We start from the raw sequence: 23349 nt of genomic DNA, 5'->3' as shown, positions 1-23349 counted from the left end.
ATTTAAGAGAAAAGCACATAGCATTGTCTGTAAAAACAAAGACTGAAAATAACCTCAAGATCACCAGAATGGAATACTATCTAGCCAGTAAATGAGGCAATTCCAAATTTACTATTGTTGAATGATCTCTAGGATCTATTATTAAAGGGAGAGGGGGGAGCTATAGCCATAATATACAGTATGCAAGCATTTGTCTGTAGAGTGTTTTAAAAATATAAATGCATAGACTTGTACGCTAGAAATATCACAAGAAGGACACACACCAAGATGGAAATAATGGTTGCGTCTAAGGAGGGAAAATGGGTGGCTGGCAGATAAACGGGGAAGAGAAACTTTTTACTGCATTATCTTTTGAACCTTTTGACTTCTATACTATGTCTAGTTATGACCTATAGTTTTCATATGATTTTCTCCCTCCTCAGTTCCACACACACAAAATAAAAAATTTTAAAGTACTGACTACAAAAACCCCTCTATACTTCATCCCTCTACCAACGTTAAAATTATGCACTGATCATTCGGTGTAAGATTACATTTCCTTCTTGACAGCTCAGGAGTTCAACAAACTATTTTATTCAATATTTTATTACTGCTGAGAAGGCTGCTGGTAATGACATCGGTGAACACTGCATGGTAACCGTACTTGTTCCTTGGAAAAGCAAGACAGCAGCACCAAGTAGCAGAATTTTATTATCGAACTGGCATTAGAACCTTCAGGGATTAAGGAAAACTACAAATCTTACTTTTCCAGCAAACTGAAAAACAATAAAATAATTTAAAAAAAACACCCTAGTATCCTTCCAAAACAGTGCCAAAGCTATATTAAAATTTAAGAGAATGTAAAGCAAATAACACATGGAGACACAGTTTTATTCATTAGTGATATGTGATTTAATCCTTACAAAAGTCCCCAAACTGTCAGGATCTGGATTACCTCACACATTCTAGAAAAGAGACAAGATGAGAAGCAGGCTGTGTGATCTTACAACAGCACACACCCCCTGTCCTGGGTTTCCATGCTCTTCCCTCTCACTCTCTATAGCCACCAGACTAAACCCTCCAAACCTGGGTATCAATTGGTTCCTTTAATCCCCACCTAGGGAATCTACTAGGGTAACACCCCTTCAGGATTTCATGGCAAAGTCTTTCCAATCAAAGAAAGGATCACCAGCGCGGAGAAAGATACTAAGGTCTGCCTAAGGGAGAAGAGGTCTGTGGGAGAGGCTACAGCAGGAGTCGGGGGAAGAGGCGGCAGTTGATGGTGGCTATAAAGGGGCTGATATCGGATCTCTTGGGAGGTAAGAGCATCACGAAATAAGACTATGGGAAAGCCGAGTTGGGTAGGGGAAGGGCTAGTCGTCTGGGCGGTAAACGAGCCGGGGGTGGGAGTTAGGAGGTCTACTGAGAAGGGTGGCCACGACGGATCTGCCCTAGACCAGGGGGGTCGCAGTGGGTTAGGGGGTAGCCGTAAGTGGGTCTGAGAAACTGTGATCCGGTCAGCTCACGGGAGGATGTAACAGAGTCTCGAGGCCCCATTAAGCGTCTAAGAGTCCGAAGGGGGTTCTAATAGGGTGTACTGGCGTGGGGGCGGGGGGGGGCATGATAGAACCCCAGGAGAGGTTGGAGGGCCAGGAGGGTGTCTGGCCAATAGAAGATACCATGGGTGGGTCTACTGGGGACCCTGGGCAGCGATCGGGTGTCTGGGAAGCTGCGGGGCAGACCCGCTCGCGGGGCGTCTCCGCTGGGGCGGGGCGGAGCGGCCCCGCAGGAGCCAAAGAGAGAGACTGAGACGTGGGCCGGGCCGGGCGGCAGGGCCGCTGGGCGGCTTGGGCGGGTCTTACCTCGGGCTCCGCCGCGGTGGCCACCGCAGCCCCCTCCTCTTCGGCGGAAGCCGCCTCCCAGCCTCGGCCCCAGGGTCAGGCCGGAGGAGACAGCAGAGGCCGAGACCACCGAGGGTCGGACGGTTCCGGGAAGGTGGGCCCAGTTGCTTTAGGGTCCGGGCGAGCGGCCGCCGCGCATCCCCCGCCCTGTCAGAGAGACTCCGCCCGGCCTGGGCAGGCACATCCCCCGCCGCACCCGCCCAGCACGCGTTGCACCGCCGCCTCAACCGGTGTCGCCGCCTTTGCTGGTGCCAGAGGGTGCCTCCGCAGCCGCGTCTCAGCGTCCTGGCTGGACTCTCAGCAGGCACAGCCAACCGCCGCCGCGTCCCAGTCAGCTCCGGCCCGCGCGCCCCCGACCCCGCGCACGCGGCCCCGCCCCGCGCGACTCCTAGGCTGCAGACGAGCAGGCGCGCGCGCACTTACCTCCCACGCCCCCTACCGCCTGCGGGAATCCTGCCCGGCCCCGCCCCCGCACGTGACACCGCCCGCGAGTACAACGTGCGCTTGCGCGGACACGCCCCATTTCAATTGCCTCAGGCGGACACGCCCCGTCTTATTGGCCTCAGGCGGCCCCGCCCAAACTTTTCTTCCTCACTTTACGGCAGAGCTGGGAACCTCTACCTTAGACGACTAGAGAGGAATGTCGCAATGTTGGGGGTAGAAAAACTCTGGATTTGCGACTAAAGCGCTGCTTTTCCGGCCAGTACAGAGCTGCTTGGAGGCTGGTAGGGTTGTTGAGGCCCGAAGCAGGTAAGACGCCTGCTCCCTACTTTGGTTTGTTGGTCTGTGGGTCCGGGCAGGGGACCGCTTTGCGGTCCACGGAGATCTAGTGTATCTGTGCCCCATTTCCAATTCTGGCAAGAATTCTCAGCGACACTCCTGTTAGCCCCCTCTCCTGGTTTCCCCACACACATGCCCTGTATTTCCCCGCCCCCGACCTCCGTTTCCTAGTTCTACTTTTCATTCATCCCTCAGACTGTTCACTGAATAGTTTCTGTGCGTTGGACTCCAGAAAGTCAGAAGCAAATGAAATAGTTTCAGAGTTCTGACAGAAATAGTTCTGTCAGAGACGAGATAATTCGCAGTGATAGTAAAGTAAAATTAAAATAAGGAGAAAAAACGTACAGGATACTCTTGAGCATGTCTTGTGTAGAAAGACATAAAGAACCCCTTCCAAGGTGACCTTTGAGTCACTCTTAATTTTTGTTAAAAGGCTAGTGAGCAGTAGGTGGTCAAAGAAATAGAAGAGATAGAAGCAGAGAGTACAAAAGCATGTGCTAGTACTGGCCGAAAGAGTAAAAAGTTAATCAAAGGATATAGGTGGTGAAAACCATGCGAGTGTAGGCTACCCTCTAAAAAACATTGTTGTAAAGTGGTTAGGGGCAAGCGTATGGGCCACAAGAATGTGTTCAAGATGGTAGACTCAGGCATAAAAGTACCATGGAACCGAGAAGACGATTTATTGGTGCGAGTAGTTAACTTACAAAACCAAGAATACTCGTGGCTTTCAATCTTGTATGCACATTAGAGTCACCTGGGAAGCTTTTTAAATATAAAGCCAATATAGTTGCTCCACCTGAGGCCAGTTAAACCCAGGTATCGGGTTTTTTTTTAAACTTCTGAGATGACTAATGCTGTGGGTTAAAAACCACTCAACTAGAACAAAGGAAAGCAATGAGAAGTAGGGGAGGGCAGACGGTTGATAAAAGTGGCCCTGTAACATTAAGATGGGAGTCATTTGATGAGAAAGAGTTGGAGATGGAATGGGAGCTTGGTCAGAGTAATGAAGTTTCGAATAATAGCTCTGGAAAATGGGAGAAGGAGTCACTCCTGCCTTTCCCTTTGGCACAATTCCATCCTTCGGTCTTAATCAGGTCCACCTGAGTTACTGCTCTCTTTCCTTTTCCCTTCCATCCAGGGTTTATCAGCTGGGGACCCAGTCTTCCAGCTCCAGGCCATCCTCATTTCTTTCCCCCAAAAGATCAAAGTTAGGCTAATTTATGAGATTCAAGAGCAAACTTCAGACCCCTAGAGATTAGTACAATACACAGTGCCTTGCCAGTTTAGAATTTGTCTTTTATAATCCATTTCATCAATCATTTAAGTAAGGAATGAGAAAGATTTAAGATTCAGCCCTATTAGGACCTCATAGTATTAGGAAAAACAAACCTTTAAAAGAATTCTTTTGGCAGGAGAGAAAGTCAGTGTAAGGCAAAGCACAAGCCATTGAATGGCTAGTGTGTTTTAACTAGGGTTAATTCGAAAACTTATCAGCCACCAGATAAGAGTGAGTCACCATTGTCTGGTGTGATTAGAATTTAGTATGAAAAGTAGGGGTGGAACTCGAGCTGAAGATGAAAAAGTGGGTGTGAACAGATAATGAAGAGTGTTGAATTCCATGCTAAAGTGTTTAAGTTATATTCTACAAGCAATTAATATGTATAAATAATAAAGATGTATAAAATACATAGAAACAAATGAAGTTATTTTTATTGAAAATTGTAAAAATATAAAAACATGTGTGATGTAGTTACATATGCGATTCCTTATACATTAAATAACATCAGGCAGCAGCTCTGTTTGTTGTTCAGTCGCTCAGTCATGTCTCACTCTTTGCGACCCCATGGACAGCAGCACGCCAGGCCTCCCTGTCCATCACCAACTCCCAGAGCTTACGCAGACTCATGTCCATTGATGTGGTGATGCCATCCAACCATCTCATCCTCTGTCGTCCCCTTCTCCTGCTTTCAATCTTTCCCAGCATCAGGGTCTTTTCTAATGAGTCAGCTCTTCCCATCAGGTGTCCAAAATATTGGAGCTTCAGCATCAGTCCTTCCAATGAATATTCAGGATTGATTTTCCTTTAGGATTGACTGGTTGGATCTCCTTGCAGTCCAAGGGACTCTCAGGAGTCTTCTCCAACACCACAGTTCAAAAGCATCAATTCCTCTGCGCTCAGCCGCGTTTATGGTACCAGGTCTAATTATGTAACTTCAAAATAGTGATGAGTATAAATTTTATTTTGAGACACCTGTAACAACTTTAATATGATTTGGAAGTATATTCCTATTGGTGACAAAGACACCAGTAATATTACTGAGGATTATTGCCTACACTTATTGAAGATGTTAAATTTCAGCTAGAGGTTATTGAAAAGATGCGATTTTTTTTCCCTAATCCAAGTTCATGGAACCGTTAATTCTAGCCACCTTCTGGTCCAAGGATCCTAGATTTATAAATAGCTCACTGTAATGGTTTTAAACAAGATCACAACAGATCAAGTAAGTGTTTTGGAAAAGTACTTGAGCAGTGTTCACTTCTCAGCCTTTCTGTTGGAATCGGCGTGGGGAACTGGTGATCTCTCTATTCCTATAATTTAGTTGCAGTAACTGCTACTAATCTACTGTTGCCTAATAATTTGAGAACTAAGCTTGTGGCTGTCTATATAAGATAAGTACAAGGAAGTAAATTGGGAAAGATAGGTTAGGGCTATTTTTGTTGAAATTATTTAATGCCATGCTGTAGCTTGTACTTAATTTTGGTAGACAATGGAGAAATGTTAAAAACTTGGGGCAGGATAATGAAAATTGTTTGAAAATAATTTTGTTTGATAATTGAGTTCTATTTGAAAAATAATTAGCAGTAATGTACAGGTTACATTCTATCAAAAGATAGGAATGAAGAGGCTAGACCAGCAATTAATTAAATTTTTTGAAAAACTAAATTTTATCATAAAGCAATCTCTAAAGAGTCTACTAAGTTCCTTTATTTCCCCAATGTGACCAACCTAAAGAAAAAGATTGGACTAAATTACATGCCTTTCAACAAAGAGGTGCACACTTGTGTAGAGATCTGTTAGCGTTTTTCCAGGTCGAGAGGCTAGCCCTTTCTTTTGTATTATAATGATAATGTTAGAATGTCTAATAAGCAGTGACTTTACCATGTATCTAGGTTCCTAGATGTTGCCAAGGCCTTTTTTTGGTTGTATTTCCATCTACACCTGTGAGTCCTACAGTTCTGACTTTTTAAAGTCAAGACTTGTCTCCTTGCCAATTCCTTAAACCTTCTTTGCTGGGTAAATGCATTAGTAAACAAAAAGGAAGTCCTCAAGGCCTAGGGAACCCATCTTTTTGGAAACTGACCATTGCCAGACTATACAAAACTTACTGCTCACATCCTAGCTACTCCCCAAATGATGTGCCTTTTTAATCATATTATTAAAAATATTAAATTTGAGGCCCAGGTATTACTAAACCAAGTAAGTAATGTAAAGTTAGTTTTCTGAACCAGATTCTACTTTCTTCAGCATGACTAGTTTATATTCACTTGTATGCCTACCTATTGGTATGGTTCAAGTTTCCTTTCCTTAGGGAATGGGGAAACAGGTCTATTTTAAAGCAGAGAGAATTCTTGAAATTTCTGAGGGATTTTCATTACTTACAGAAAATCTCTGAAAGTTCCTTTCTCTGGCTTCCAATTAGATGACTACACCTTTGAACATTCATCCATTATAAAAGCACTAGAACACAGTTGTGATACTGAAACAATTGTCCTGATTACAGTTACTATTTTTGAGCATCTATATTGTAGATTTAAAAAATCTTAGGCCTGCCTTCCCTCATGGCCAAAAAAAATAAGTAAATACTGTCTCAGAGTAGTATGATAGGTTAAATTCCTTCTGTGGATTTCTGGCTATAATTTTCCCATTACTATTTATTGTAGCAACTTGGCACTTTACATTAACAGCTAAAATACATAGATGCTGGAAATGTTTAGTCCTATTTAATAATATGTAGTTCAGACCTCATCAGGTAACTCAGCAAGTATTTGTGTTAATTAACATGTAAAGATAAGTTCTGTATGTCACAATTGGGTCCCATCAGACCCTGTTTTCCTATCAGCACAGTAAAACAAATTCATTATTTTATTTGTTCATTAAATATTTATTGAGCACCTGCTATTTGCCAAGCACATTTTTGAGACTTATTAAAGAGGAGTTTGTAATAACAATTTACCTTTTAACTATGGAAAAAAATAATTTACCAGACTTTGAAATCTACAAGACAAATAAGAATTTTAAAATGATGCCTTTTTCATTCTCTTTTAAACCAGATGTTTGCATATAGCTACTCCGGGTACAGTGATCATTTATGAAACCAGGCAGATTATAACTTTAGCTTGACCACATCTTATCACCTAAGGTATAATATTAGCTATATTACTAAATAAAATTCTGTCTACTCCTTTGTAAAATATATCTTACTCAAACCTCATTAAAAGTGTCCTCCCAAAAAAAATAAAAATAAAATAAATAAAAGTGTCCTCCCTATCCTCTATATTTACAGTCCCAGTCATTTCAGATTTTGAAATTAAGTCATTTCTCAGAAAATTTAAACAAAATCACTTGTAGAAAAGGCTGGTATTTACAACAAGTATATAGGAAAGGGGAAAAAAAATTGTGACACAATTATAGATGGAACCTTTGAAGTGGAATGGTAGACTAAGAATAAAGTTTTTTTCTGATCCGTGACCCCTTAACCATGCCTAATAAGTAACAGAACCATAAATAGAGAGCCTCAGTGCTGGAAGAAATCCTAAAAGGTTACTTAGTCTATCTCCCTGGCTCAAGGGAGGGCCAAATGGAATTTATGGCTGATGAGTTACCAGGCATCATCATCATACCAAATGGTTTTTCTGCTTTGAGAGCTGAATTCCTCTGTTGATAAAAGATTCATGTGAGAGGTATATTGTTCAAATTTATAAATAATTTGGGGCTTCCCATGTGGCACTAGTGGTAAAGAACCTACCTGCCAGTGCAGGAAATGTAAGATACCTGGGGGTTCAGTCCCTGGGTTGGGAAGATCCCCTGGAGGAAGGCACGGCAACCAGCTCCAGTATTCTTGCCTGGAGAATCCCGTGGACAGAGGAGCCTGGCGGGCTATGGTCCATGGGGTCCAGAGTCGGACCCGAACTGAAGCGACTTAGCACACACACATAAATAATTTATAAAATTGAGAAATCTTATGTTTTTAACAATCTTGTGTTTTCAGGCACTGAAGATAGCAGGCATGAGTGAAAACTAATCTCTGTCTTCAAGAGAGATATAAAATCTTGATGATAATTTTTACATGCCACTTGATACAAATCTCTGGATGGGTTAGGCTAGCATTAAAAGGAAATGTTTAATTAGGGGAAATTGAAACCAAAAAATAAGGCTTCAACTTCCTTCCTGAAAATTTTTCTGCTTATGCTGACATGAAAAGCACATTTGGTCTTGAATGTGATTCATTTTGTGAAATTACAAATGGAATCATACATGAAAAGTTGGATGTAATCTAATTTTAATGAACATCAGATTATATTTAAATATTTGTGTTTTAAACTTTGTGCAAGAGAGATTAGACTTACTGTTTTTTTCCTAGAGGACATAAGTGAGACCAGCAAGTCAAAGAAACATATATTTTGCGCGTGTGTGTGTGTTAGTCGCTTAGTCGTGTGGACTGTAACCTGCCAGGCTCCTCTGTCCATGAAATTCTCCAGGCAAGAATACTGGAGTGAGTTGCCATTCACTTCCCCAGGAGATCTTCCTGACCCAGGGATCAAACCCAGGTCTCCCGCATTGCAGGCAAGTTCTTTACCATCTGAGCCACCAAGGAAGCCCCAGATAGATTTTAGGTGACTGTAAAAGTGAGAGGTGCTCCATTTCTTTCTTGAATAAATGAAAGTAGCTGTATTTCCTGGCTATATACTCATTAGAAAAGGGGGGGGGGGGAATAAAGCAATATCAAAAGTTAGAAGAAAAAAGTTAAAAAGTATTAAAATCCTATTAAAACTCTATGACTATAGATAGCTATCATCCTTGACTAATTTTGTACAAATTTTTATATAACCTTTCTTTTCATAGCATATTATGAACATCTTTCTGTCAATAAATTTATTTTTTAATGGCTGAAAAGTATTCCATTAAATGGAAACCCTGATATTTTACCAGTCCTCTTTTAAACTTTGGGATTATTTCCAGTTTTTCTTTTACAAATGTTACTGTGGTAAACATCCTTGTTAAATTTTTGCATGTATCCTAAAGTTTCGCTTAAGATGAATTTCTGAAAGTGTAATACCTACATACAGACGTTTCCAAAATATTAAAATATAATGGTAAATTACCCTTCAAAAAACTCACATTAGTTTACACTCCTGTTTACAGTGAGACTGCATTTTCCTGTAGTTACTCAGCAATGCTGGTTATTATCAGTTTTCCCATCTTTGCTGATTTAACAGGTAAACAATGAAATCTTAATTCAACGTACATTTCCTTGATTACTAGTAAGATGTTGGGTATCTTTTCATGTGTGTGTTGGTCAGCTGTATAAAGTGTTTTTAAGCTCTATTTTCTTTTAATATTTTTGTTTCACTTTTTAGCATTTAAATTTCACTCGATCTGAAATATAATTCAATATGAGGTCTGAAATAGGGATCTAGCTTCATTTTTTTCTTAATCAAATGATTAACAAGTTGTCCCAGTGTCATTTATTAAATTTCCCAGTTAGCATATCCCAAACAGCACTGCACAGTTAATGAGGTGTTAATAGATAACTATACCAAAACAGAAAACAAAAAGTGTTTCATTGGTCAAAGGAGCTGGAAAAGAATCAGACCGAGAGAAGTTAAGTTTCTGTATTGCAGAACCTCTCCTAGCCTCTAATATGCTTGTGTGCATCGTGAGTCAACAATAAGGAGTTTGGGGATGTAGCATTTCCCTAACTTACTTAACCATGTAATCTTTTTTCTTTCCTGAAATGCCTATAAAATTCTATGAAACTGTGCTGTCCAAAATAGTAGCCATGGGACTTCCCAAGTAGTCCAGTGGTTAAGATTCCGTGCTTCCAGGGGGCTCAATCCCTGGTTGGAGAACTAAGATCCCATATGCCAGGAGGTGCAGCTGAAAAGAACAAAATAGTAACCACTGCCCACATGTAGCTATTTGAGTTAAAATTAAATAAAACCAGTCCTTCAGTCTCTCTAGCCCTTTACAAGTGCTCAATAGCTAGTGTGGCTAGTGGCTACTATATTGGATATTTCAGATGAAGAGCATTTCCATTGTTAATGAAAGTCCTCCTGGACTGCACTGCTATAAGACATAGTGATCATTGAAAACATGGAATAGTCCCTAAATTTCTCCCACTGATTTGTAACATCTTCATCATCATATTTAAAATTTCTAACTGCATGGATTTGTTTTTTTACAGTTGTATTGACTTAGCTATTTCTGCTCAAATATTACACAGCTAGTTGTAAGTCAAACTCCTGCATGTTTTTCCCTGAGAGTAGAAATGAAAAATTCCTTCATGGGGTAGGAAGTTAGACTAAAAGGAATTAAAATCCTTTATACGTCTAAGGGGCTTCCCTGGTGGCTCAGAATCTGCCTGCAGTGCAGGAGACCTGGGTTTGATCCCTGGGTTAGGAAGATTCCATGGAGAAGGGAGCAGTTACTGACTCCAGTATTCTGGCCTGGAAAATTCCATGGACTGTTCCATGGGGTTGCAAAGAGTCGGACACAACTGAGCGACTTTCACTTACACTTCTAAGACTCATTAAAGGTGAAAGTGTCTTTGCAGAACATGATTTATATCAGGTGAGTATCCGTACTCCATTATTCATTTGTTCTACAATTATTATTTATTGAGTATCTGCCCAACAAGTTTTGTTGTAGGTCCAGGGGACCAGAATGGTAAAGCAAGTTTAGGCAGAGAAGGTCCTTTATTCTCTTAGGATCGTGGAGCTTATGTTTTTGGCCTCGGGGAGAGGGGGAAAATATTAATGAAGAAACAGTGAAAAAACTGTCAGATAACCACAAGTGCTGTCTATTTCAGTTCCTCGAGGAATTGAAATCAGAGGACAAGAGAGTGGTGACCTCTTGTTTTGGCTGAACATGGGAGAGCTCAGTGAATAAGTGGCATTTAAACTGAAGTTACCCACCACATGGTGCCAGCCACCAGAAGGTTCAGGTACAGCTGGTAGCCCAGCCCTCAGGAGGAAGAAAAAGACAGGGCGTGTTTGAGGAAAGTTGGTGTGGCTGGAGCTTAGTGGGCAAGGGGGACGAGTAATGGAAATGAGATTGGAGAGGTACCTAGGGCCATGTAATCATTGGGGGGTTGGGGGGGGTGGGAGGTGGGAGGAGGGGTTTTAAGCAGCTAGGGTGGGAAGTTCACATTTTTTCCTGAGTGTGATAGTGTACTGCCAGAGGACAGGACAGATGTGAGCTCACTTAAATGTTTAAACAATTACTCTTGACAGCTGTATGGTGAGTTTACTGGAGGGGTCAATAGTAGAAATAAGGAGACGTGTTAGGCTATATCAAGATAAGAAATAATGATGGACTTGACTAAGGTGGTGGTAGTAAAGATGGAAAGTGTTGGACAGATCCAGAACATTTTGGCTGTAGAATCAGCAGGACTTATCGATTGGTTTATTAGGGAATCTGGTTCCTAAGAATTAGTCATTTATGTTACAGGCCTATCAAGTATGAATGTATTAGTCAATCATGTCTGATTCTTTGTGACCCCCGGGCTATACCTCTGTCCATGGGATTCTCCAGGCAAGAATACTAGAGTGGGTTGCCATTTCCTTCTCCAGGGTATCTTCCTGACCCAGGGATTGAACCTAGGTCTCTTGCATTGCAGGCAGATTCTTTACTATCTGCCTGCAGTGCAGGAGACCCTGGAGACGTGGGTTCAATCCCTGGGTCGGGAAGATCCCTGGAGAAGGAAATGGCAACCCACTCCAGTATTCTTCTCTGGAGAATCCCACAGACAGAGGTGGCTGGGTTTACAAAGAGTCAGACATGACTGAAGCCACTGACCTCCACCACCACCCCTAGCTATCAAGTATGGAGACTGACTGAGCTGTTCCACTGAAGTGTCCAAGCCAGCAGAGTGGGGTGAATGAAGCAGAGAGAATTGCTTTCCTCTGGTGCAAAAGTGCTCTGCTAATCTCTTATTTTAAAAATCTGTGCTGATGTTGCATTTTATGCTATATGTTATATCCATGTTTATGTTAGTAATTAAGGTATTGTGTAAGTCACTGATTAAAATATTTTTAGAATTTAAGATATTAAAAAATATTTAAATTGCTTAGCTCATTTCTCCCAGTGCTAGTGAAATTGAAGCTCTTGGAAGATGCATTGGAGTTAGCCTGTGTTTGATTTGGGGGTGGGGGGAGGGGTGTTGAATCTTGCTAGCAGCTAGCCATGTATGTATAGGAGCGCTGACCACATTTGTGAGCAGTTGCAGTTTGATACAATTTAAAACAAAAACTGAAGCCAGTGAGGAGGGGGAACAGGAATTGCATTTAGAAACTACTGACTGTTAGAATCTTCACTTAAAATGAGTAAACAGCTGCACTTTGCACTTTATAGTGTTTAAAAACATAACTGAATGAAGCTGTTCCTTCTTTTTTTAAGGAACTCTTACTGAATAATTTGGGGGGGAAATGAGTAAAGGTCACAATTCTGGGATAGTAGGTTTTCTTCGGGGCTTTACAGTAAAGATTATCTGGATCACTACTGTTATTTCAACCACAACAGGCATGTTATCCTGAAAGTTGCTACATACTTTAAAAATGCTTATTAATTAAAATCTTCATGCATATTTTTGATCTTATAAAATGAATATTTACTCATGCATCTATAAAGTAGACAATTCTTGTATCTACTAATTAAGCATTTCCTCATCAAAAATTCCAATTGAATCAGCAGTAATACCTCTAATTAAAGGTTAATCTCTACCTTTAAGATATTTTAACAAATAGCCTCAATGCTTTATTAGACCCCTAAAAGCTCTTTAAATTAATTCAACCTAGGCATTTATGACAGATTACATTATAGTGTTCTAGAACAGAGACTGGCAGTTTTTGTCTAAGAGGCCAAAGAGTAAATATGTTAGACTTCACAGGCTACTCAGCTCTTAAAGCTGAAAAGCAGCCATAAAAGACTTCCCTGGTGGTTCAGTGGTAAGACTCCTCGCTCCCATTGCAGAGGGCCCAGGTTCGGTCCCTGGTGGGGAAACTAGATCCTACCTGCTTCAAGGAAGAGTTCGCCACCACGTCTAAGACCTGTCACAGCCAAATAAATAAACATTTTTTAAAGTAGCCATAAAGAATATGTGAACAAATGAGCATGATTTTGTTCCAGTAAAACTTTAGAGAGAAAGGTAAGATTTTAAAGATGAGAGCTTAGAATTGTAGAACCCTATAGCTAGAGGTGGTGGTGGTGGTGGAGGTCAGTGGCTTCAGTCATGTCTGACTCTTTGTAACCCCAGGCACCTCTGTCCGTGGAATTCTCCAGGCAAGAATACTGGAATGGGTTGCCATTTCCTTCTCCAGGGACTCTTCCTGGCCCGGGGATTGAACCCACGTCTCCAGAGTCTCCTGCATTGCAGGCAGATTCTTTACCACTGAGCCACTAGGGGAGCCCATAGCTAGAGAAGTCATAGAATCACTTGGAAACATCTTAAAAATACAGGTGCCCAGACCCTCCCCCCAGAGATAGATCAAGTGTTTAAAATCGTACCTCCCTGGGTAGAAGCACTATTTATCTTATCCAAACCTCACTTTACAGATGAGAAAACTGAGACCCAGGGGTTTTAAATGTCTTCTCCAGGGTCAAACAACCGGTTGATTGCAGATCTTAATCGAATCCCAAGTCTGCTGACTCCCAACCTAGTGTTTTTCCTACCGAACCTGCAGCTTCTTGCCTTACTTATATCAGCAGGAAATCAGAATGGTTCTTGTTGAATTATAATTTTCCCTTTAATTTTTATTTAATTGCCTGGTTTTTATAACAGAAATATTCAAGTAGTATGCACTTTAAGGATTTTAAGATGAATATAAAAAAATAGTCGCTTGTTAAAATTAAATATTTTGGGAAGTGTTCTATACTTTGAATTCAGTATTCACCTAGCTACAGAAGTTGGAAGATATAATACAGTAAACCCCATAACCACAAGGTTTGAGTATGCTGACAACACACTAACAGCATTGCTTCACTCAGGTTGAGAGACTACTTTTCTGTGGTGTTAGCATTCACCTCTGCTTATGTCAAAGGTAAAGTTCAAATGCACAGTCATGCCCTGGCTGGATCTATCTATTGGCTTTGTATAAAGAGACAAACAGACGCTTTATTTTCAAGAAATCTTTAAGGTCCATTATTACCACCCAAAATATATAGGGAATGGGGAAGGAAACAAGTTTTCCTTGAGAGCTTGCTGTCTACCAGAGAATGTGCTAAGTATTTTCAGTCATGTTTTTAATTCACAAAAACAGCTCTGAGAGACAGGTTTTATTATTACCTCATTTTACTCGTGAGGAAGATGAGGCCCAGAAAGAGGATGAGTAGCTTGCCCAGCCAGAGTCACACAGTTGGCAAGTAGAAGTCAGAGTCCAAACTCAAAGCCTCCTGGCTCCAAAACATAGAACTATACTGTATTTTGTTGAGTTTTACACACACAACTATGAGAAAGTCATTGTCTCCCCAGTATTCCTATACCATCCACCAAGACCAAAAACAGATCTTTTAATTCTAAAGGAATTTACTACTAATCAACAGAAGAAAACAGACAAAACACAAAACTAAAGCAAAAACAGGTATATTACAATATAAAAATTGTAAATGCCTCATTTCCCTTAATTTGTATTTCCTGACTCCCTTTAAAAGTGTTTCGTTCATCTGACAAACATTAATTGTACCTCAGATATGCTAAGTACAGTACTCACTATATAGAAAGGAAATATCCCTAGGATGGTTCTAAATGGCTTCTGGTTCTTGTGCTAGGCCTGCTTCCATCTCTTTTTCCCCTTACCCCATTAATGGTGGGATCATTGCCCATCACTCCAACAAAATCCTCCAAACTGTTTTCTTAATTCTTCTCTCTTATCTACCCTCCTCTGATCCCTTACTGATTCTGTCTATAATCTTTTCCTCCTCGCCTCTCTCCTACTACCATTTCCCCTGGTTTAGGTCATATCCTCCTCCTATCTTTACTTTCATTAAAAATCTAAATGATCTCTACCTGCAATGTCTCTCCCTACCAATTATTCCTATATACTGTGCCTGAATCATCGGTCTTGCTAAAGCATTGACGTAGCCATTAATGGCTCCCCATTTCCTCCAGTATAAGTTCCAGACTTTACACCTGGAAATCAGTTTATCAGCATCTAACTTCTAATAATCTTCCTCCAACTTTGATCTGCATCCCTGTTCCCACTTCATTCCAGCCATAGTGGACTAAACTTAAGGTGCTTTCCTTGCCTCTGCCTTTTGAGTATAAGCCACCTTAAACATCTTTGTATTTCCTATGACACCTGCATTAGATGTGTGTGTGTTAGTCACTCTGTTGTGTCCAACTCTTTGTTACCCCATGGACTGTAGCCCACCAGGCTCCTCTGTCCATGAAATTCTCCAGGCAAGAGTACTGGAGTGGGTTGCCATTTCCTTCTCCATCTGCATTAGGTACTTAATAGGTATTTATTGAGTAGAAAAGATGTATATATTCATTATGTGTCCATTATAACATAATAGGGTTAAGCTCAGTGAGGGTAGAAACTATGACTTTTATTCTCATTTTGATTTTCTAGCCCCCAGCACATAGGAAACATTCAATAAACATTTGTTCAATGTGTTACACTACAGTTACCAGTTGCTGGGATGTAAATTTCCTGATGACCCAGTAGATATCCAGAAATACTACCTTATGTTATATTTTTTAAAATGTTAGTTACCTATGTTTCTTCATTTAATATTGACCCATACCCTATGGTAAAGGTCATGTATTAATATTCTCACTTTACAGAAAAGGAAGCTGGCCTGAAGAAATGAAATAGTTTTTTATGACGACATAGGCAGTGAGTAACAGAATGGAGCCTAAAATTAAAATCTTGAGATGTGAAGTTTAAAAAAAAAAAAAAAAAAGATGTGAAGTTTAGCGTCCATTTTCTTGGCCAAGGTCGTTTGACCAGTTTGGTTTCATTTGCTTTAGAATTGTTATGGCTAACCTATTGCAGTCATGCTTTATGGAATAGTATTAAGTCCTTGATTGACACATTATCTATATGTTGGATGTTTTCAAAATCAGCCAAACAAACCACAAAAACTATTTTCTAAAGAAAATCTTGACCCTGCCTGTGGACGCATTCTCCACGGTGAGATGCATGTCTATTCAGACAGACACCCTTGTTGTGAGCTGCTATCCCTGGTTGGATTTGCTCTTAATGGATGGGTCTGATTTCACCTGGCAGCTTAGAGAGCAGGTCTCCAGGTATTTAGCAAGCTTTGCAGTCTGGCCCTTACCACTCCTAGTAGTCACTGAGGACATCAGGGAGAGAGTCAAGAAGCCTTGCTCAATGCACATGCAGTCATTCCTTCTTCATACTCATATATTCTTAAATCCAGTCCCATCAGCAACCAGCTGAGCACCTAGCCTCTCCACAACCGCTTTTACTAGATTGCTGTTTGCTCTTTTCCCATCAGACTGAATATTAAAGATCATTATTAGAAACAGTAACTGTGAAATTATTTCATCTTTTACAAGAATATTATATACCCCATATGTTATATATATTAATGTCCCATAATATAAAGATATTATGGGCATTCATTATGATACTCCATGTTTTTTATGAAAATTTCTTGAGAGAAATCTCTCTGACCTTAATACAAAGAATTCTTTTACCTCTCCTGAGCAGTTGCTTTGTTTTTCCCTTATGGACATTGTGAATGTTTAACTTAACACTCTGCAGTTAGCTGCCAAAAGCTAAGAGCCAAATTTGTGGCCCACTCATAACAAATGTGCTCTATGCCTCGTTAATTTTGTTCCTGGTCCAGTTTAGGCCTCTGCTCAAGTTATTCTTTCTTCTTAAGAAAAATCTTAATTCATGCCATCTTATTATATATAGATATATACACTCATCAACAGCCTTGTATTCATTTTGAAATAGCTCATATTATGATATTCTGTATGCACAGAAAAACCATCTTTGGTGCTTCCTGATTACATCATTACTTTAGCTTTCTTTTCTTCAGGGGTACGTTTTATTTCACTCCGTGGTTTTTTTGCAGGGTTTTGATTATTTGAAAATGACTGTGTCAAAAATTTTATTGTTTTAATACTATAACCAAGTGGTAAAATAACTGATCTAATGGCCAGAATTGATTAAATTGATGTCACTATTCTAGCCCAGTCTTTCATAGCAGTTTTATTTTCTTATGCTTTGCTTTGTACTCTCAACCTGCATGGGGCAATTTATTGCTTTGTGATTTCTAGAAATATTGTTATGTTGCCAAGTGAGTGCATAAGCAGTGAACTCTGAGTTTAAATGTCATATCAATATTACCACACTTATCAGACTTCTTGTCTCTGTCAACACCTTGCTTAAGATGATCATGAGCATATAAATCTTACTGTATGACTTGTCTTGCTCCCACTCTTTAGTCATGGCTTCGTTTGAACAAGGTGTATAAATGGATATTTGTTTCCAAACCTTTTTTGCTTTGATTGGTTTGGAGCTCTATCCAAATTGTCTCATCATCTTACTAATGTTATCCAATTAATAACATAAATACTATTTGAAAACATTTTATTTTATACTCTTTTTAATACCTTCAAGTAAAATTATTTGGCCTTTTCTACAACTCTCTGGGGCCTTTTTACAGATAACCAAAACAAGGACAAAAATCAGATGATACCAGCAAATCAGTGGTAGAACTAGGGCTAGACCCAGATCCCCTGATTCCTATGCCACACTTCACACTTTACTGCCAAAAGAATTTCTAAGTTACATTATAAACACTGTATAGTCTTTATCTTACCCCTTGAGGTTAAAGACGGGAAAGACTGTCATTTATGTTACTAACTGGGAAGAATCAGGGATGAATTTCATTTGTATTTTTCCCATTGTTTTCTGTTCTTGAAATTACAGTTCCTTTTAACTACAACTCTAATCACTATCACTTTCCATCACGCAATGAGGAAGCAATATTTTATCTATCTCTTGAAAATTAATGTTGAAAAGGAAACTGTTTCCCTTAGTAATTAGTAACATTTAAATTGGACTCTGAAAATTCTTCTTTAATATAATTTGCCATTCTTATAATGCATATTCATTAAAGGGGCAAATATATGGTTAATGATGTAGAGTTTGATAGAACATTAGTTATAATTTTAACTGATCTCAGCATTTAAAGAGATTTTAAGTCCATGCTTACTGTTTCATATGGAGAATTTCCAAAATTTTCATTCTGGTGGTTAAACTAGAGGTTTTGGGGGTTTTTTGAATGTTTACCCTTAACCATGCTTGGTTGCTAAACACTTTACAATTACATTTAATCTTTACCCCAAACCTTGTAAGAGCAACTGCTATTTATGATCGCCATTTTACAGTCAAGTATCATATTCAACAGTAAATATTGTCTTCTGCCTCTCCTTCAGCTTCTGGAATTTCTGAGCAGCCCTGGTCAGTACAAGATGGACCCAGTAGTCTTGAGTTACATGGACAGTCTACTGCGGCAATCAGACGTCTCACTACTGGATCCTCCAAGCTGGCTCAATGACCATGTTATTGGGTTTGCCTTTGAGTACTTTGCCAACAGTCAATTTCATGACTGCTCTGACCACGTCTGTTTCATCAGCCCCGAAGTTACTCAGTTCATCAAGTGCACTGGCAACCCAGCAGAAATCGCCATGTTCCTTGAACCCTTGGACCTCCCCAATAAGAGAGTTATATTTTTAGCCATCAATGATAATTCCAACCACGCAGCTGGGGGAACCCACTGGAGCTTGTTGGTTTATCTGCAAGATAAAAATGGCTTTTTTCATTATGATTCTTATGGTAGTAGTAACACATTCCATGCAAAACAGGTAGCAGAGAAACTAGAGGCTTTCTTAGGCAGAAAAGGAAACAAACTGGCCTTTGTGGAAGAGAAAGCCCCTGCTCAGCAAAACAGCTATGACTGTGGGATGTACGTGATATGTAACACTGAGGCCTTGTGTCAGAACTTCTTTAGACAACAGCCAAAATCACTACTGCAGCTACTCACTCCTACATACATCACAAAGAAGAGAGAAGAATGGAAAGATCTCATTGCCAGACTTGCTAAAAATTAGCTGTTGAAATATATTTGAGTTTTGAAGTCTCTTTCTGCCTGTCCCCGTGTATTGGATGGCTGAAGTCTCAGTGCCTGAGGGAAGATGCCTGGGAGAGGAAAGCTTAGAATGCTTACTTTCTCCTGAGAGAGTGTTGTCCTCCACATTATCCTAATGGAAAGTGTCACTTTAACGCTAACTTCAGAGCAATATGTTCTGTGAAGAGGTATTCAAAATATGCACCAAAACTGATTAATTCCCTTTTGGGCTCCCTTATCCACATTGGTTTAGTCCAAAGAAAAAAGATTGATCTGTAAAACAAATTAAGAATATGTGAAATTTACAAGCAAGAAGAAAATCATAGAGCAACCAAAAACTTAGTGCACAGCCACATATTTCAAGAGATCAACTAGCTGGAAGCAGATCAAGACCTAACCTAATTCAAGATTGAAGTTTTATCAGTTACTCAGTCCTGTGATACCTCTTCCATTCAACAAGCAAAGGCTTTGCCAGCTATAACCTTTGCCAATACTTGATAAAGATGGTGTTAGCCCATAGTCACCCATCTAATTCCTGGAGCACTTTAAGAAAGGGGGAATCTTGAATAACTTTGTTAAAATTAATGTCTGTGGTGGACCTCTTATTTTGCATCTGAAACAGTTCGTTTATTTTTGAGATACAAAGGAGAAAAAGTGACCTTTCTCAACTCTTTCACTTTATTCAAAATGCAGACAATGTAATTTTTGAAATGTGGAACCAAGAGTAAAATGAAATGCTATTCCTTCTAAATTATGGATGTGTTTTTACAGTTATTTCAAATAACAATTTAAATGATATGTTATATACACATATTCTGTTCTTAATGAGAAGTAGACTGCAATGTATATGAGACTTGAAAGCCAAAGATTAGCTTCAGCTGTGAAACTTATAATTTCAGCTACCTTCCTAGCCTAACCCTGCCCCCAGCCCTCATGGCTCAAAATAACCTCCCCACTCAGTGACCACAAAGGCAATAACCCAGTTCCTTTTAGTCAGGAAGGGAAAACCCAGTAAGTGTAAATAAGTACAGGTCACACAGCAGGCATAAGTTGAAACTAAAAGTCAAAGAGAAAGCTATCAAAAAAGTTTTCATTTCAAGTCAGTATATTTGAAATAAATAATATCTAATGGAAGCTGGAAGCAGGAAAAAAAAAATTAGGAACAGGCAATCAGGCATACAGGTGGAATAGGGAGGGAGGAATAGCAGAAGGACCCAATTGCTGAAGCCACGAGTGTAGACAATGATAAGGCAATATTGTTTCAATAACTGTTGGCTTAATCTAGACTGAAAAGCTCAGATTCTTCTCTGGGAAGAGTTGTTGTTGTCTTTCTGATAATGATAGTGTAAAGTATATCTAGATGTCAGATTGTCTTCCTCTTAAAACAGTACCTATGGGAGCAACCTTTCCTGTCTCTGTAAGATTGATCCCAGAAATAAATTTTTTGACCTAAACTAGTAGTCTTAAAAATTAAAACCAAAGGTCTCCTTTTCCAGATACATAGCATGATTGAATTGTACCAGAGGTTAGTCTACTGTAAAAGTTTAAATATGTCATTTGTTAGCATTAATGACAGGAGAACTTAAGAGTCTACTTGTAATATTTTACTTGATAGCAGCCTGTAAGTTATATACCTGCATGACCATATACCATCGATGTTACATGATACATAATAGGAAAAAGATCTTTTGTTGGTATTCTCTTGTTTTAGAGTCAGAAAGATTCAGTGTGCAAAGTTCAGCTTCAAAATAATTCAGTAGTTAAGTAGGTTATTCAAAATAGGATTGAGCAGTTACCACACTGAACCATGCTGCTTTCAGATATCCTGTTATTTTTATCTTTAGTTTTTGCTGTATCCATATTGACTATATGGTTTAATAAGTATTCCATTGAAGTGGCAAAGTAGAATTTCTCAGTCATGTGACTATTTACTGATACTAAATTTTTTCTGCCAGCACTTAGAAAAGAAAATGTTTAAAGAAATTTACATCCCATTGTGTGGGAAAGAGCATGAATGTTCTAATCAGTCCAAGCAGTATCAGTTATAAACTTATAGTCTCGGGCAGGTTTGAGATTCAGTAGCCTCATCTGCAAAATGAAATTGTAATTGATTTTACCAATTTGGGTCCTCTCCCTTTTTTTTCTTGATAAGTCTGGCTAAAGATTCATCAATTTTGTTTATCTTTTCAAAGAACCAGCTTTTCATTTCATTGATCTTTTCTGTAATTAAGTCCCATCTGATCTAATGTGTTATTTAAGGTTTATGTTTCTTTTTCTGTCTGGATGATCTGTCCATTAATGTAAGTACGGGATTACTGTTGATTTCACCATTTATTTCTGTTAATATTTGCCATATATATTGAGGTGCTCCTCTGTTGGGTGCATATATATTTGCAAGTGTTGTATCTCCTTGGATTGATCCCTTGATCATATGTTGTATCCTCCTTTGTCTCTCGTAACAGTCTTTTATTTTCAAGTCTATTTTGTCTGATAGAAGTATTGCTACTCTGGCTTTCTTTTGAATTCTATTTGTGTGAAATACCCTTTTCCATCCCCTCAGTTTCAGTCTGTATGTGTTTCTAGATCTGTGAGTCTTTTGTAGGCAGCATATATACAGGTCTTGTTTTTGTATCCATTTGGTCAGTTTTTTGGTTGGAGCATTTAGTCTGCTTATATTTAAGATAATTATCGGTCTGTATGTCCTTATTGCCATTTTGTTCATTGTTTTGAATTTGTTTTTGTAGGTCATTCCCCTCCCCCTTCTTTTGTTCTTGTCTCTTGTGACTTGGTGACGATCGTTAGTGTTATATTTGGATTCCTTTTTCTTTTTTTGTGTGTATATCTAGTATAGATCTTTGGTTTGCTCTTTCCATGAGGTTTTTGTGTAGCAGTCTGTTACATATGTGATTGTTTTAAGTTGCTGATCTCTTAATTTCAAATGCATTTAAAATACCCTGCATTTGTACTCTTCTCCTCTTATTACTGTTTTTGATATCATACTGTACATCTAATTGTTTTGTTTATCCCTTAAATGCTTATTGTGAATATAGATGATTTTATTACTTTTATCTTTGAGCCTCCCTACTAGCTTTGTGTGTGGATGATTTCTTACCTTTCCTGTATGTTTGCCTTTACCAGTGAGCTTTTTCATTCCCTAATTTTTTTATTCTAGATGTAGGCTTTTTTGCCTAGAGAAACTCTTTTTACATGTGTTGTAAAGCTGGTTTGTTGGTGCTAAATTCTTTTAGCTTTTGCTTATCTGTAATGCTGTTCATTTCTCCAGCAAATCTGAATAAGAGCCTTTCTGGGTGTTTTTGGTTGTAAGTTTTCCCTCTCAGCACTTAAATATATCATGCCACTCCTTTCTTGCCTGCAGAATTGCTGCTAAAAATTAGCTGATAGCCTTATGGGAGTTCCCTGGTATGTCGTTTGTTGCTTTTCCCTTGATGCTTTTAGTATTCTCTGTTTATCTTTCATTTTTGTCATTTTGATTACAGTGCATCTTGGTATGTTTCTCTTTGGATTAATCCTTTCTGGGACTCTGCTTCCTGGACTTGGGTGACTCTTTTCTTTCCTAGGTTAGGGAGGTTTTCTGCTATTATCTCTTCAAATATTTTCTCAGGCTGCTTCTCTCTTCTCCTCCTGGGGCCCTTATAATGCAAGTATTAGTGTGCCTGATGTTGTCCAGAGGTCTCTTAAACTGTCCTCATTTCTTTTCATTCTCTTTTTCGTTTTTCTGTTTAACAGCAGTGATTTCCACTACTCTCTCTTCCAGCCCACCAGTCTGTTCTTCTGAATCATTTCGTCTACTATTGATTGCTTCTAGTGTATTTTTCATCTCAATTATTGTATTGCTCATCTTTGGTTGTTCTTTTATATTTTCTAACTCTTTGTTAAAAAACTTCTAATTTTTCTGTGCATCTCTTCTCCTCCATAGTTCTTTGAGCATCTTTACAATTATTACTCCAAACTCTTTCTGTGCCTGTCCCCACTTCCCTTATTTTTGTAGTTTTGTTCCTTCACCTGGACCATTTTCTGCTGCTGCCTCTTTTTGTCTGACTAAGCTGCTGTTTGTATTTGTGAGTGTGTTTAAACTTTATTTTGTGTTGGGGTAGAGCCGATTAACAATGTCATGATGGTTTCAGGTGAACAGTGAAGGAACTCAGCCATACATGTGGTGGTGGTGTTTTTTTTTTTCATTTATTTTTATTAGTTGGAGGCTAATTACTTTACAATATTGTAGTGGTTTTTGTCATACATTGACATGAATCAGCCATGGATTTACATTATTCCCCATCC

General features: G+C 39.3%; 2 protein-coding genes across 13 annotated transcripts in view; one reads left to right on the top strand and one right to left on the bottom strand.

Moving 5' to 3' along the window:
* Window positions 1-2279, bottom strand: part of MYO9A (myosin IXA) — a 238126-nt gene extending 235847 nt beyond the window's left edge. For 7 of the 11 annotated variants that reach the window (XM_043919710.1, XM_043919709.1, XM_043919714.1 and 4 more), the window contains exon 1: window positions 1842-2278. The gene's annotated coding sequence lies outside the window, so the exon portion shown is untranslated. Of the gene's footprint in view, window positions 1-1841 lie in introns of all 11 variants that reach the window. The other 4 variants (XM_043919707.1, XM_043919713.1, XM_043919708.1 and 1 more) reach the window with 2 other exon arrangements.
* SENP8 (SUMO peptidase family member, NEDD8 specific) lies at window positions 903-19801 on the top strand. 2 transcript variants are annotated; one of them, XM_043919719.1, is made up of 2 exons: window positions 903-1298; window positions 18359-19801. In XM_043919719.1, exon 2 carries the CDS (start codon window positions 18395-18397, stop codon window positions 19031-19033), a length of 639 nt encoding a protein of 212 aa, XP_043775654.1. In that variant the 5' UTR covers window positions 903-1298; window positions 18359-18394; the 3' UTR covers window positions 19034-19801. The 2 variants fall into 2 exon arrangements, with proteins under 2 accessions (XP_043775654.1, XP_043775653.1); XM_043919718.1 differs by lacking the exon at window positions 903-1298 and adding an exon at window positions 2492-2630.
* The last annotated feature ends 3548 nt before the right edge of the window (window positions 19802-23349 follow it).

Source organism: Cervus elaphus, chromosome 12 (assembly GCF_910594005.1).
Source record: "Cervus elaphus chromosome 12, mCerEla1.1, whole genome shotgun sequence".
In the NCBI taxonomy this organism is placed as follows: domain Eukaryota; kingdom Metazoa; phylum Chordata; class Mammalia; order Artiodactyla; family Cervidae; genus Cervus; species Cervus elaphus.
This window is presented reverse-complemented; position numbering and strand designations above follow the sequence as displayed.